At 39.8% G+C, this 15,863-nt stretch overlaps 1 protein-coding gene across 3 annotated transcripts in view; it reads right to left on the bottom strand.

The window, feature by feature from the left end:
- dok7a (docking protein 7a) overlaps positions 1 to 15,863 on the bottom strand; it is a 38,609-nt gene that overhangs the window by 17,154 nt on the left and 5,592 nt on the right. For all 3 annotated transcript variants that reach the window (XM_079604898.1, XM_079604899.1, XM_079604897.1), the window contains exons 5-6: positions 11,504 to 11,623; positions 78 to 170 (exon numbers count right to left, since the gene is read on the bottom strand). In XM_079604898.1, the coding sequence (XP_079461024.1) occupies positions 78 to 170; positions 11,504 to 11,623 (213 nt within the window). The remainder of the gene's footprint in view (positions 1 to 77; positions 171 to 11,503; positions 11,624 to 15,863) is intronic.

Here is a 15,863-nt window from a genome sequence, read left to right as displayed (position 1 = left end):
CACCAGAGTGACATTTTGGATGTGGGTTTGGGGGTCCAGTGTGAGACAAATGTGGGCAAAACAAGAGACACAGTTACCTGTGCTGTGAGACAGCAGACTGAGCCTCCGTTCCAACTCCTCCGCTTCATGGTTTAGTCTGTCCTGCACTAAAGCTGCATTGACACTGGACTCTGAGACACAGACAGAGCAAGTTAAAAAGAACTGCGAGAGACAGACAGCCAACACAAATACACAATTTAAGCCTTTTGCCACACAATTTACTGATATGACATGTAAACAAACAAGATGGGAATGCTGTCTGACTTCAAGTGCTATTCCCCTGCTCTTTTCCTCGTAGGAAGTTGGAAATTCAGATTTTTTTACAAATTGATTGAAATGCAGCAACAGCCTTTATGTTTGTCTTTTGTGTTATTTATTAATTACTATTATTTATTTTATATCAAGGGCACTCCAGCTGGTGATCGTATCTATCTATATATATATATATATATATATATATATATATATATATATATATATATATATATATTGACACGATCACCAGCTGGAGTGCCCTTGATAGCCACCAGAGGGCACTCTACCCCAGACTATTGCCACTCAATCAAGAACTACATTTCCCATAATTCATTGTCCTGTATCATCCATGATTGTCTTCAGCTGTGTCTCATATGATCGGATTGAAAGGGGTGGTTTATTACTTTTCAAATCCGATCGAGAGAACATGTAAACACTTGATCGGATTGAAAACCGACACTGAAAAGATGTGCAATGACGTTGAAACAGTGTAATAGCATATGACGCACTGAACGAGCTGTTCTTCCTGTTGAATAGTGTCATATAATATAAATGAGTGTCATTCTACAGGTGACTGTATATTTGTGCAGTGTGTGCATGTCAAAAAATCATATTCATCAGCACAGTCACACAGATTTGAAGCACAACAAAAACAATGTTCTTCATGCAGTTTTGTTTTTGTAACTGCTAGAGGGCCAAAAGTTACTGTTAACCTTTTTTTTATAACTTAAGAAACAACAATAGTGCAATGACCTACAGGCTGTTCACATTCTTGTGTACATTATTTCGAAAGTAAAAGACAGAAAATTATTTAGCGCATTGGGAACATGCGTTTTTGTAAAAATTGGCTAAAATTGCGGATTCCGAAGTGATTCACATTATGGAGAAGCTCTGATAATTATTACATCACCCAATCCTGTTTCGAATTTGGCTTGAGAAGATACTGATTCATTAAACTGATGGTTTGAGATTGACGACTAGAGAAAATCGCAGCATCACCATTTAAAACTTATCGTGATACAAGGGTCAGTGCTTTTTAAAAAAATTTACTGATGTTGTTGTATCCATATTTGTCAATTTATGATGGATACACATTGTGTGTACCAGTAAACTACAGGGACACGTTGACCGCATGTAAGGGGGTTACAGCAGATCGCCTCAGTGTTTATCTAACACTTAAAGTGCTATTAATAGAGCAGACATGTGGATGAGATGGCAAATAGCCAGAGAAACACTGACGCTGTCGGATATTTGCCGATCATCACCGATCAACAGGTAGCCCAAGGAACATAATAAACACGGATGTGTCTGGAGTTGTTTCAAACATTTTGCATGCAAGTTTTCTGACTTAATTTAAAGGAAAGCAATGGCCTAACATTGGCTCTCTGCGTATTTGTCATCAGCTGAGTATCAGGGCAATGGCCACACCTGCTGTGGTACAGGAACAGCTTTGCTTACATTACAGTACTGCGAGAGAGCGGATGAGGTTACAGCGTTCTCTGGGTTATCAGGAATGCTTGCGAATATAAACAGTGACTTTGACCCCTTGATCTCCCCTGTCGTCTCAGAATAGGAGAGAAGATCAAGTTCTGATTGGTCAGGATGAGGTGTGAAACACTCCGATTGGCTGGGCCGATATGTAAACTCTTGTTAGTGTCTTAAATGTCCCAGTAAAAAGCCATAGAGCTGATCTTGCATGAATTATGCCAGGGTCTTTTAAAACTGGGGATTTAAATCTCAGAGAGAGAGAGAGAGAGAGAGAGAGAGAGTGAGAGCGCACACAGGTGTCGCCCACCACGATTCAGCATAAATGGATCTCCATATGGAAAAGTGTCTTTTTATTTTAGAAAACCTTGTAAAAAATAAATAAACTTAAGCTTACTTTTAAAAAGAGTACTTATTACAGAAATAATATACATTAAATTGACATACTTAAGTGTGAACTGAATGTTATGTTTTCAGACACTTAATTTAATGTTAATTGCAATTAAATTAAAATGTATTATAGTTTAAATGTATATGAAAATGAAAATGAAGCAGTCAGTCAAGTTTGCATTATTTAGTAAGCTGATTTTTACTCAAATATAATAACAAACACGATTAGATTACATTTTGTTATATCTTTTGGAGCAAGGGCGCCGCCATCTTGCAATACACCAGTGCGTGATGTCATGGGGTTGCTTGTCTTCAATGTCTTTCCTGAGGTACATAGATATAGTATATTTCTCAGAGTGAAAAAAAATTGCACCTAGTATGACCAGCTTAAAGGAACACCCATTTGCATAAGACTTTGTATCTTTAGAAACCCAGTCACATTTTCGAATGGTCATGGTTTATTCCCTTATTTTCCCCTGAGATGGGAGAAATAAGGATTTAAGTGTTCCACATCCTGCTTTTTATGACGCAAAAATCGTCATTTTGCGTCATAAAAAGCAGGAAGTCAAATTTCTTTGAATAAGGGTAAGACTACAAACACTAGATCATCATTTATCCAGTAGAATGCGCTGTTCCACATGTTTTCAACCCGCCCATAGAGGGAGGGATCTCAATCACAGAATGTACATATAGTGTCAGCCATTTTTTATTTGGAAGCTAAGCTAACAGTTTCTATTCTGTGGAGAAAGCTGAGTAGTAGGGGTTACCATCCTCTTTTTCCCGGACATGTCCGGCCGTCGAGATCGTCTAAAATGTCCGGGATTCGGCTTTTGCTTTCTGCAGTCGCATGCATTGTTTACATGCACATCTTTTGTTTTGAGTTCATTCCGATTGGTGAATCTGAATGTAGTGTTTACATGAACCCTAAACAAGTGATCGTTTGATGTGCGTTTTAACATTGCTAGGAAAATTCCCGCTCCTCCGTGAGAGAAACGAGACCGGTGCGTCTCACAGGCGCCGGCGCCACTCATCAGTAATCACGCCACTGGGCTCGCATCGTTCTCCCGCGGCCGTCAGTCTCGTTCCTGCTCGTCACAGTAAACATGATGAACGGCGACTGTAGAACGCAAAAGCCGAATCCTGGACATTTTGGGCGACATCAAAATACTGGGCAGACTCACGGAGACTCACTAGTAGCATAGCCTTGTTGTTTACTGCGATCTCTTACCGGTAGGCGTGGCCTCCTAGGGCAGCGAAGCAAGTGCATTCTGGGAGTTGTTGTCTTTCATCCCCATAAGCCAAAAATAATTTTTTTGGCTTTTCTCAGTCTAGAAGGCTCCAAATTCAAAAATAATTACACATTTCTTCTACATAAATGACCCATTTTAAATACACATTCATCTTTCCAGAGGTGAAGTGTTCCTTTAAAGCAGTGGTCGCCAACCCGTCGATCGCGATCGACTGGTAGATCTTTATCACTGTCCCGGTAGCTCCCGAAAAAAAAAAAAGTTTTCAGTTTTGCAAGCATCTGTAGCCTATTTCTTAATCCAACTGCTTTATTTAAAGTGACCAATGAGCAGTGCCGCTGCTAGCCATTTTGGTGCCCTAAGCATAATTGTATAATTCCTTTATAATGCGCTTTACCCCGAGAAACTTCGGTGGCGGGGATGATATGCGCTTCATGATGAGGCGCGCGGTCTCTTGCTCTCTCTGCCGTGCACGCGCTACGCGGTTTGGAGCACAGTCTCTGTCTCGCGGGCGGGCTCGCTCTAGATTCCGGAGATTTTAACTAATTCGTGGGCATTAGTGAGCCGCTATCAATATGCGGGAGACTCCCAGAACTTCAGGGAGGCTATTTTCAGCTCTTGGTGCCCTACGCACAGCGCGTGATGCGCGTGGTGGGAGCGGCGGCACTGCCAATGAGATAAGAGAAGAGCACCCGTAAATTAACTGTCGCAAATGTCAATATGATCTCCATGGTGATAGCCCGTAGCCGCGAAACAGTCAAACTATAATGGCGGAGGCTCCAAGAAAGAAGGCAAAAACATACAATTTTCATCCAGAATGGGAACAGGAATTTATTTTTACCTTGGTTAAAGATAAGTGTGTATGTATGTTGTGCCACCAAAAACAAGCATTATGTAAAAGAGGGAATCTGGAGCGGCACCACAATACCAACCACCCGAAATTTAAAGACCGCTACCCACCAAAGAGCGCGATCCGTGCAAGGAAAGTTGACGAGCTGAGATCTGAGTTGAAGGCCCAGCAATCACTTTTTACAAAATCTACTGATCAAAATAAGGCTGCTACTGAAGCATCGTTTCGTGTAAGTCACTTTCTGGCTAAAAACAAAAAGCCTTTTACGGATGGCGAGTTATTCAAGGAAGCAATGGCCATTACTGCAGAGACCATTTTCAAGGATTTCAAAAACAAAGACGACATAAAAGCCTCACTCCGTGCTGTAGCTCTCGGCCCTGCATCAGTGACAAGGAGGGTCGAGTCACTGTCAGAGGACGTGGATCGACAGGTGTTAAAGGACTTGTCCGTCTGTGAATATTTTTCACTGCAGTTCGACGAATCTCTGGATGCAGTGGACACAGCTCAGCTGGTTGTTTTTGTCAGAATGGCTTTCCAGGATTTTACAACGAAAGAGGACTTCCTCACTCTTTTGCACTTAAAGGAGAGAACGCGAGGTGAGGATATTTACAATGAGTTTAAAAAATATGTAAGAGAAAATGATATCCCCATTCATAAACTGGTAGCAATTACCACCGACGGAGCACCGGCGATGCGTGGTGTGCGCCTTGGTTTTATAGCACTGTGCCGTAATGACCCTGATTTCCCCGACTTCAAGAATTATCATTGTGTGATTCATCAGCAGGCCTTGGCAGGGAAAGTCGTGGACTTTTCTCACGTAATGTCATTGGTGGTCAAACTGATAAACTCGATACGAGCAAAAGCACTTCAGCGTCGCTTATTCAAGGCGTTACTGGATGAGCTCGATGCCGCGTACGGAGACCTACTACTTCATGCTGATGTGCGGTGGTTGAGCCGCGGGAAAGTGCTGCAGCGGTTTGTTGACTTACTGCCTGAGATAAAGACATTTCTGTCTGCAAGAAATGAGGATCACAAGGAACTGCCAGATGATGCGTGGCTGTGTGACCTGGGGTTTCTGACAGACTTGACCGCAAAACTGAACACACTCAACAACGAGCTCCAGGGAAAAGACCGACACCTGCCACACATGATCAGCGCAGTGAATGCTTTTAAATCTAAGCTCGGTGTTTGGATCACACATCTTAAAAACGGGAGGCTAACACACTTTCCCAACCTGGAAAAAATGTCACAGAGCATTAAAGACAAGGATGTTTTTCACCCTGAGAAATACTGTGCTCAACTGGACAAAGTTGCAACAGAGTTCAATATGCGTTTTGGTGAGTTAAACGAAATGGAATGTATTGCTGCATTTGTCTCAAACCCATTCATGCTCATTGATATAGAACAGGTTGCAGCCAAATTCCAGCAAGTATTTTCTTTGTCAAGTGTAGTTGACATGGAGATGGTTGATTTGCAAAATGACATTGAGCTGAAAGCCAGATCAAGGGACAGTGACTTTTGGGGACTTGTCAACAGAGAGAAGTTTCCTTTCCTCACTGCATGTGCATTAAAAGTGAGTGCCTACTTTGGATCAACTTACCTCTGTGAAATTGCATTTTCACAGATGAAAATAATCAAATCAAAATACAGGAGCCGCCTTACTGACAGACACCTCACAGACTGCCTCAAACTGGCTGTCTCGAGCTATGAGCCAGACTTCAGAGGACTCACAGACAGTATTCAGTCACAGCCGTCACACTGACTTGAGTAACAATTGCAGCAGTTTTGCCTTCTGGTGGCATTGTGAAAAGTGATGTTGCATAAGATGGGACATAACTGCACTTAGCTTAATTGAGATTATTGATAATTTTGTTAGTATACAGTTCATTTATTAAATGTTAAGGGTAGTACCTTGAGAAACTTCAGTGAATAAGCACTTCACTGCTGACAATGGCATTATTTTTAGTTCAGTGCCACTTCATATGATCTGATCATAAGATGGTTGCATCAGGTTTAAAGTATAAAAATAAAAAAAGAACATTTAATGTATATTCAATTCAAATACAATTAAAATATGAAATAAAAGGCCTCAAGTTGGAAGTACAATCTGGGCTGTCTTTTTCTATCTATTCTTCGATAGGTAGATCTTGCCTTTCATTAAGGCCGAGGTCAGGGATCTTCAGCTTGAAAAGGTTGGTGACCACTGCTTTAAAGGGATAGTTCACTTTAAAATGAAAATTATGTCATCATATAATCACCCTCAAGCTGTTTCAAACCTGTATGAATTTCTTTCTTCTGCTGAACACTAAGGAAGATATTTTGAAAAATGTCAGTAACCAAACAGTTACCAGGTCCCATTGACTTCCACAGTAGGAAAAAAAAAAATACTATGGAAGTCAATGGGACCTGGTAACTGTTTTGTTACTGACATTTTTCAAAATATCTTCCTTTGTGTTCAGCAGAAGAAAGAAATTCATACAGGTTTGAAACAACTTGAGGGTGATTATATGATGACAGCATTTTCATTTTAAAGTGAACTATCCCTTTAATATAGGCTAAGCATTTTTTTACAGTTTGAACACATTACTGTTCTCAAATGGAGGAAGACAAACTTGAAAGGACTGTTGAGCCCGTAATAAGTAATTGATTGCGCATTTGAGCCGATACGGCAAGATACCGTCAATTTGCCACTTCTATAATTCAAAGTGACATTAAAAACCACAAATCCCTTTACTGTAAGGCTATACATGTCACAATCAGCTGCAGGGTAATTATTTAGTAGAACGAAATAATAACATGATGTATCTTTCTTTCATTCACTCTGATTAACAGTTTAAATCAGTGCATTGACTGTTCCCTTTCGAGAGCGGTAACTCTACAATTGCGTAGCAATTCTCCACTTTTGTTGAAATCTTATGGGCTAACGGCAGCTTGGAACAACTGGCCAATTGTCGCAAAATATGCAAATACTGACAGGCTCGCGGACAGTATAAAATGCGCGGACGCGACAATTACGTCAGAATGTCTTTCTTCACGCAGCCATCGTGGAAGCTTCAACTTGTCATATTTGTGCGGGGCCCATCGACCCGCCCGACGAAGATGAATTCTGCGTTCCCTGCCTTGGCCTTGCTAACCCCGAGGCGGCCTTCACGGACTCCACGTGTGCCCTAAGAACCAGGAGGGAAATGGTTCGCGAGGCGAAGGCGAAGACGACGACAGGGCCTGGAGCCGCCGTCATCCATAGTCATCGTGCTCACCTGTCCTCTTCGCAGACGCTAGCTTCTTTTTAGCTCAGATTTCTCAGGGGAGCGAGGAGATTGTGTGCTGCCATCTGTGCCGCCGTGGGGTCTAGCTCCAGTTTTGAGGGCTCTCTCTCTACCGCCATTCGAGCGCCTAGCTTCGATTGCGGTTAAGGAGCTCTCCCTGAAAACGGCTTTACTCCTTGACCTCGCCTCTGCGAAACGCATAGAAGACTTACAAACAATCTCGGTGAACGATGATTGTATCTGTTTCGGACCCGGCAACTGCAAATTTGGATAGGGTTGGAGCTGATGTCTCATTGGTCTAGTTACGCCTATCAGATGCGAGGACTATTGGCTGACTGTCTGTCTCTTTCGTGGCTGGTACAGCTTGACCCTGATTCTCAGGGCTTATCTTCACTACTTTCACGGCGGGATTTAAAGGGCACCTATTATGACATTTAAAATGTTCCTAATGTTGTTTAGGGAGTCCCCAACAACAGGTTTACGTGCATCCAATGTCAAAAAACACTTTTGTTTTCGTATAATATGCATTTATTTTTACCTGATTTGCTCACCGACTCCCAAATGATTCGTTCAACGACTCGTTTTTCCAAACCCCTCCTTTGCGCGACGCTAATCTGCGATTGGTCAGATGACCCAGCAGTGTTTACAGAGATAATACTTATTGTTTAACACGGAGTTCAATGATGCTTTTATCAATTAAATTGTATTATAATAATGATATAGTCCACTGCTTTGTAGTTTGTAGTAAAAAACTAAAAATAAGATAAAGAATTTAATATGTTAGCGAGCATAGCCCAGTGTATATATTTTTAAAAGCACAATCAGTCTTTGTTTGCGTTAGCCCGATGCATAAACATAACGTTTTTACAAAAAAAAAAAAATGCAGTTACGTTACTACGAGGTATTTCTCTATTCTTTAAGACAACTCCGAAAACCACGACAAACACTTCACATATCTCAATACAATTGCCATTGAAGACCTAGAAGCTAAACGGTGCTTACACAACAAACAAAATAATTATTAAGCATGCTACATAAAACATAAAAGCAACAATTATTAATAACACTTACAGATTGTGATACGGAGGAGGAAGCTGATGCAAATACACTTAGAAATGAACCTTCCTTCAATATCAGCCGGCTCGCGAATCCAAGTTTGAGTGCATTTAAAAAGCAATCGTCTTCAAAATGGCGCGAACAAAGCACAAGGCTCGGACTATACTTCTGTGGTATAGTTATATGAATTGTAGCCACTTAGTCTTCAAATGCTCCTCCTTGGGCAGATGAAAAAAGTTGGCTTTTGAGCCGCACTTCAGAACAGTGTCTCATCGCCATGATGTTTTCCCTGCTGGCCTTGGAGCGCAATAAGTGGGCGTATCGTATTCAAATAACTTGACAAGTTGACGTCATCTAGTCAGAGAAAAAGCTTCGGTCTTCTAACGATTCATAAAAATGACTCCGAGTCGACTCTTACTTTTGAAAGACAATAACTTTATATACGGTGCACTTTCATATTTCAAACTTTGCAGGATGTTTTTGTTCACTTAGATCTATGTTACACACTACATGAAAGGTACATTTCAAAATTCCATAATAGGTGCCCTTTAATACAGTTCCCGCAGCGTTGCACCGCAATGTAGAGTTACCACTCTCGAAAGGAAATGTCTCCGGTTCCTTTTGTAACCTCGGTTCCCTGAGAGGCGGGAACGAGATATTGCGTTAGCCGCCGTGCTCGCTGTTTTTGATCAGCTGTGCAAGCGTTCAAGCAATGTCTTGTTCCCGCCTCTCAGGGAACCGAGGTTACGATAGTAACCAGAGACGTTTTCCTCTGCACTGTAAAACAAATATATTTTTAATGAATTAAAACAACTTTTCACAAATCATTTGCCAAATCACATATATAAATAACTATAGAGTGTCTTCTCTTCATGTTCTGTTTTCGCTGGAGAAAAACAATAGTGGGAAGAGTGAGTGATTCATACTCATGACATCAGCGCCCATTGAAGGGTCCTTCTTTTTCAGTGCCTCTAGCCAGTGAAGCAGTAACGTTACTGGCACAGTCACCTGTTAGTCATCGTCTGCACTACATGTCCCATCATCCTCTCCGGCTCACACCTGCAATCACTTCACCATTACCTGCACCTGTCAGCAATCATCATTATTATCACTCATCTTGTCCTCCCTAATTGATCAGTGTATTTAAGTTCCTCTCTGTTATCCCTTCATTGTCGGTTATTGTTTGTGGTACTTGCACACTGTTTTGCACTTTGGCTTTTGATCGTGTTTGGAATTAATCCTCTTATTATTTGTACCTTCATCATCATTTAGGAACCTAAACGTTACAGTTTCGTTCTCCGTTTTAGTTCTCTTTTGCCCTTTGCTTTAACGCTGTAAAAATAATTTCTACCACCAGGAGCAATACAGTAGTGCCCCTCCTTTTGACTTATGATGTGGCTTTCCAGTTGCCATCTTTAAATGTCTCTGTCTTTGACTTTCCCTGTCAGTCCTCTACTATATGTCTATGTACCTCAGGCAAGACAAGTAACCCCGTGACGTCACGCGCTATGACTGTGTATTGCAAGATGGCGGCACCCTTGCTCCAAAAGCAATAACAAAACATCCCTTTTTCTTTAAAATGGTTACATTAATCGTGTTTGTTATATATTTTTTCATTAAAGTTAAAATAATTTTACTAAATGTAAACTTGACTGACTGCTTCATTTTCACTTTAATATACATTTAAACTATAATACATTTTAATCACTTAATGTGGTTTATCTACCTACCCAAGTTATCTACCTACTTGAGTACAGTTCAAATTGTTGTTGAAAGATGTACGGTTGGATGTACTGACAAATATGTATGGTAAACTAAAATATATTTTCATGTCATTTCTGTATCTTTCCATACTAAAACTTTTAGTTTTAAAATTTTTACTTAGCACACTTTTTTTAGAACTATACTTAAAGGCCCACTGAAGTGCTTTGGAACGCGCAGCTTTGTATGATGTGTTGATGTAATTTCCATTGAAACAGGAAGCTAAGGCGGAACATATTGAATGTCTCCTCCCCTTTTTCAAATAGCCAATAGCGTTAGCATTTAAAAAACAGAAACAAGCTATATGTAATCATATGCATATACATAATAACGCGATCACCAACATTAAACAGCATTAAAATAAAAACTGCCTAATATTACTGAATGAAATATCGACCCAGGATGAGCAACAGGACTGTGCAAGCATTCGGGGTGTTCATGGACTCTACTCCATCTATGTTTTGATCATCGTTCTGAATTCAATCTGGATGTAGTCTTTGACAAAAATTAGATTTTGTCAGTTTTTTTCCTCAAAATGTTGCTTTTTTTATTAAACTTACCCACATTTAAGTGTTAATAAAAAGAATGCATGAAGCTAGAATGAACATGAAGCTTGTTTGTTTAAAAGCAGAGGGTCTGTTCTTTCTTTTGATATATTGCATGTTCAGACATACAACTAAATATTCTGGGAGCCATGACATTTTTGTCCTTTTATTTTATTCATAATATATTCTCTGCAAGTACATCCTTTTAAAAATATACTTTTAAAATTTGAAATAAACTACATGTAGAACAATTCAGTTAACTTCTTTTTCACAAAGGGATCATAACAGTTTGAATTCATTTGATATTATCATGAAAACTGAAAGTTTGCCAAAACAAACTTTTAATGGTTTCTTAAAAAAGCTTTGTCTGAATGTTTACAAAAGCCTTGATGTATTATGGTTATAAAGGCCTAATGTAGTTTGATTATATGAAAACATCAGAGAGAGAGCCAGGCCGATAGATAGACAGACAGACACTGAAAACAGACAGACTAACCAGAGTTTGATGCATGTACTGTAGCTTGAAAGCTTTAGGAGTTTGGCAACAGATATGGCTTTAATCTGATATAATGACACATACTGTACGTGTCACAGTCCTACAGCACTGACCTGGCAGCAGTGGCTTCAGTCCAAAAGGGCCTCTGGACGGGGAAATGCCACGAACAATACAGTCAAACAGAAAACTGATCTGCTCGCCCTCGGCACAAGACAAGAAGAACACGCCAGCCCCTACACACAAATACACACAGATGTTAAAGGGAGAAAATCCTGTCATCATTTACTAATGTTCATCTCACTGCAAATTTAGGCAAGTTCATTATTGTTGCAACCATAATTGTAGTATAAAACGTGGCGTATGTTGATTTTAATTACAATCAGAGCATATGAGCGGAGTGGTAAGGGGAGCGGATCGGAGAGAGCCTTTCTGAAGATTCAGCTCAGCTCGCTCAGTCCCTTATAATACTGTATATGGATGGTCGAAAACATTTTTGGGCACGTCACCCAAAAAAATAAAAATAAATGACAGCAAACAAATCTGTGTGTGCTTGAAGAGTTTGGCCAGTAATACACATACTGTGTGCGAGTTCATCATTTGTGCTGTGCATTAGAGAATGTGAATAATCAGATTAGGGACCGTTCAGTATTTATGGAATGGACCACCGGAGGAAAATAGGGGAGGGTCATGTCTAGTGCTGCCACTAACGACAAATTTTTCGATTAGTCGACTAATCTAAACGACTAATAAATAAAAAAATCAAGTGTTTGTTATTTCGTTGTGTTCATTTTATTTTGAACTCAACTGAAGGGCCAACACATAAAATGTCACCTGTTCAAAAACATTATGTATTAACAATCTAAGCATAAGTATCTGCATTTCCATTAAGCTATACCATATTAGTCTAATCTAATCCTCTAACAAAAACATTTATGTATTACTTAAATTAGCTCTTTGTTCTGCCTTAAATTAATACATTATTAGCTTACTGTACATTTTTATATGTACATTTCTGAAATGCATAACTGATAGCATCACTCTGAATTGTAAAGTAGATGTAATGCATGGATTTTCTGTAAAGCTGCTTTGAAACGATGTGTAGTCTATTGTGTAAAGCGTTAAACAAATAAATTGTAATTGAAAGAGTCTGGACTAGCCTACTAAGCTTAGCTCTGCCTAATAATGAATCGCGCTGAAAGCAGACAGGCACGCAGCTATGCAGCTTGCATAACACTTGCGTGCATGACGGGCCCGTGCCGCGGTTCGCGTGAATGTGAAAACACGGACTCGGGTGCGCGCTTGATCAGGAAGTAAAGTGATCTGCACATGCGTTTTAGCTGATTATGATGACGGCATAATCGACTAAAAAAGCTCTTGTGAATGCGCACAGATTCACAAAATGGATCTCAACAAACCCAGATAGCAGGCAGACGTCGATTCAACGTTGATTTTTAGTTGTAAAGGTCAGTATCAATCATCGATCAAATTTCAACATTGAATCAACGTTCACTATTTGGTCGGTATATCAGAACGTTATTACGTCGAAAATAAAACATCGATTCAACGTTGAAATGCGGTTGAATGGCATGTCTGACGTTAATTCGATGAGCAAAAGATGTTGTTTCGATATCACGTCAATGTTGTTTCCACGTTGATTCAATGTCAGTTTGCTATCTGGAAGAGATTCACTCCAGACGCTGTCGGGTGAGGAAACATTAAAGAAAATATAATTTATTTAAAAGATAATAAAATTGACGATCCAAAACTACGAGGAGTCCAAAGAGTGGCAGTATTAGCACAATCAGACGCAAAATATAAAGTCCAGTATGGCGCTGTTTGACAGTGCGCGCGCACTTCGGGCGCTCAGAAAAAGTGCATCATGTCAGAACAGAATGGCAATTACATTTTTACCCGGCAAAGCTTTAAAGCACGAACAAATAATGAACTTTTGTGATTGCGAATAAAGGGGGTCGCACACCGGACGAGAAGCACAGCGTCGCGTCAGGTCTAGGACAACTCGAGGTATCACACACCGGATGCGCACTTTCTCAGTTTATGGCCAGCAATATTGTTATGTTTAAGGACATTATGGAATTAAGATAATGTCTGTACTAAGTTATGATTGTAATGTAAAATTAAATAGAATCATTGGTGTATAAACTGATAAAGTTGAGTAGCCTACATTGAATTTAGCATTTTAAGGTTATGATGATGATATCAGCGGTTCCTGCCAGTCTTGTTCTCTCTATTGTAAGTTAAATGAGTCAGATTACTGAGACTCTCACCCTATGTCTTTAATGGCTCTGGGAGCCCCTGGCCCAGTCGTTGAATAGTTAAGGTGATTGGATTAGCATCTATGCATTTGAATGACACTATTATGCTGATGAGATCAGTTAACGAGCTGAATCCTGTACTTCATTTACATGCCACCTCGATGTAAATCCCTCCCCCTAAATGTATATAAGATACCATGTAAAGTTCCATTAGTCAGACTTGGATGACTACAGCGACGCACAGCGAAGTCCTCAATAAAGAATAACTTCTGCTTGAAAGATATCCCACCGTCTCCTGGTCTCTACTTCGACGAAGGAAAAGTTTCCAACACACAGCACAGGGTGAAGTCAGTATACATTAATGACGATTTGAGACAAATAAATCGACATTTTATATTTACATTACACGAGAAGCGCGAGCCGTTGCTGGGCGCCGCGGACAGACGGCGGTGTGTGTGTACTGGACGAGATGTAATGTAAATATAAAATGTATGCGGTGTGCGACCCCCTTAACAGTGGAGTGTGATGTGTAAGATGAGAAAGCAGAGGTTAAGTCTTTTGTCATGGTTGTAAAAAAACAATGGCTATCTGAACATCTTTGCCAAGCGCAAACCAGTACAGAAGTAATCAATACATTTACGGGGAGGGTGATGCCTTTTTTCACAATCATTTTGGAGGGTCATAGAAAAATATATTGCTGGCGAAGGGAGGGTCAAGTCTATTTTTACTATTTATCTCAAAACTCCTCTGGTGGCCCCTTAAATAAAAAACGCGCAGTCCCTTAATGAAAATTGCATGTAGACAGGAGTAAAGAAGTGTCATGCAAACATCTTGCTGTGATTAAGTCCTTACTCTGATTATTGGAAATAATCATGTTACTGGTGCACATGTAAATGTAGTCATTGCTGGTCCATCTTTTTATTTTAACTGAAATTAATTGGAACTGAAGCTTTAAAGCTTTAAAAAGAACACTAAAGCATCATAAAAGTAGCCCGTATTCACTATATTACAGGTGTCCTGAAGTCATTTGATAGCTATGTGTGAGGAACAACAAATTTTTTTACCCAAAACATGGAGTTTTAGTTCCAATCCTGTTGACTATTCTTTTGTGTTTTCGGTTGCAGAGATTAAGACAATGCTGACTCGTCATCTCAGCAGTAGTGGACGGGATTTTGCATGTCTAAATATTTGTTTTCCACTTGAATTGGTTGACAATCGCTTCACAGAAAACGAGGTGGCAGAAAGCACATCATGTTTATTGTCTTTATTTTACAATGGCACAACATTTTATTTTTATTGTGGGTTTACACAAATAAAAGTAGACCATTTACAGTTTATGTATTACTCTTATCTGTATGACCAAAAAGGAGGCTATTTTAAGTTGTTTCGGCTGTTGTCAGGAAAAAATGCAAGTGATCGCGCCGGCACCTCTATCTCATGCAGAAAACGTGCTATACTTTAGCTTCCACACTCTGCACAAACACTTGGACATGAGCCAAATAATAGCACACATTTATCTATTTAATATTAATAAACCAATATAATTGTTTTTCTTTCTGTGTTTTCAGCTAGAGTGATGAAGTTGACGATGCTAACAAGCTTTCAATAGATGTATTTCTTATGACTGTGAGGAAAGTTCATGCTAAGTTTCGGTTTATTTTTTGATGCGCTCCAGTTCACGGAGAAAGAAGGCAGAAAGTGCATCCTGTTTGTTTTCTTTATTTTACAAAAGCGCTTTTGTTTATTTTCTTTAGTTCTTATTGTGAGTGATATATATAATTTGAAGAAAAATATAATATGTCTGATTCAAATTATGTATTAGGCTACACTTGATGTAAGACCATAAAGGACGGAGTTTAAAAAAAGTTAAACGCCGGTGACTCGATATCATGCAGAAAGGGTGCTAATACTTCAGCTTCCACACTCCGCACAAACACTTGGATATGCAGCTAATATTAGGCTAGCGCACATTTATCTAGGTTAACATGAGAGTGACCATTTCACTATTTCATTTCACAGAATCAAATGCAGCCAAAAAACAACCAGACAAGTGAACACGGTCTGGATGATAGGCTGAAAATACAGTACTACATCCAAATCAATACTGATCCACCCAGTGCTTCACTCTGGGCAGCAACAGTCCAGGTGTTAAACCTCTATGAGGCTTTTCACACCGTAACTCTTATGGATGTGAGAAAAA

The sequence above is a fragment of the Phoxinus phoxinus genome (genome assembly GCF_949152265.1).
Source record: "Phoxinus phoxinus genome assembly, chromosome: 2".
NCBI classification, from domain to species: Eukaryota; Metazoa; Chordata; class Actinopteri; order Cypriniformes; family Leuciscidae; genus Phoxinus; species Phoxinus phoxinus.
The sequence above is the reverse complement of the archived record's forward strand: the minus strand, read 5'-3'. Positions and strand labels throughout refer to the sequence as shown.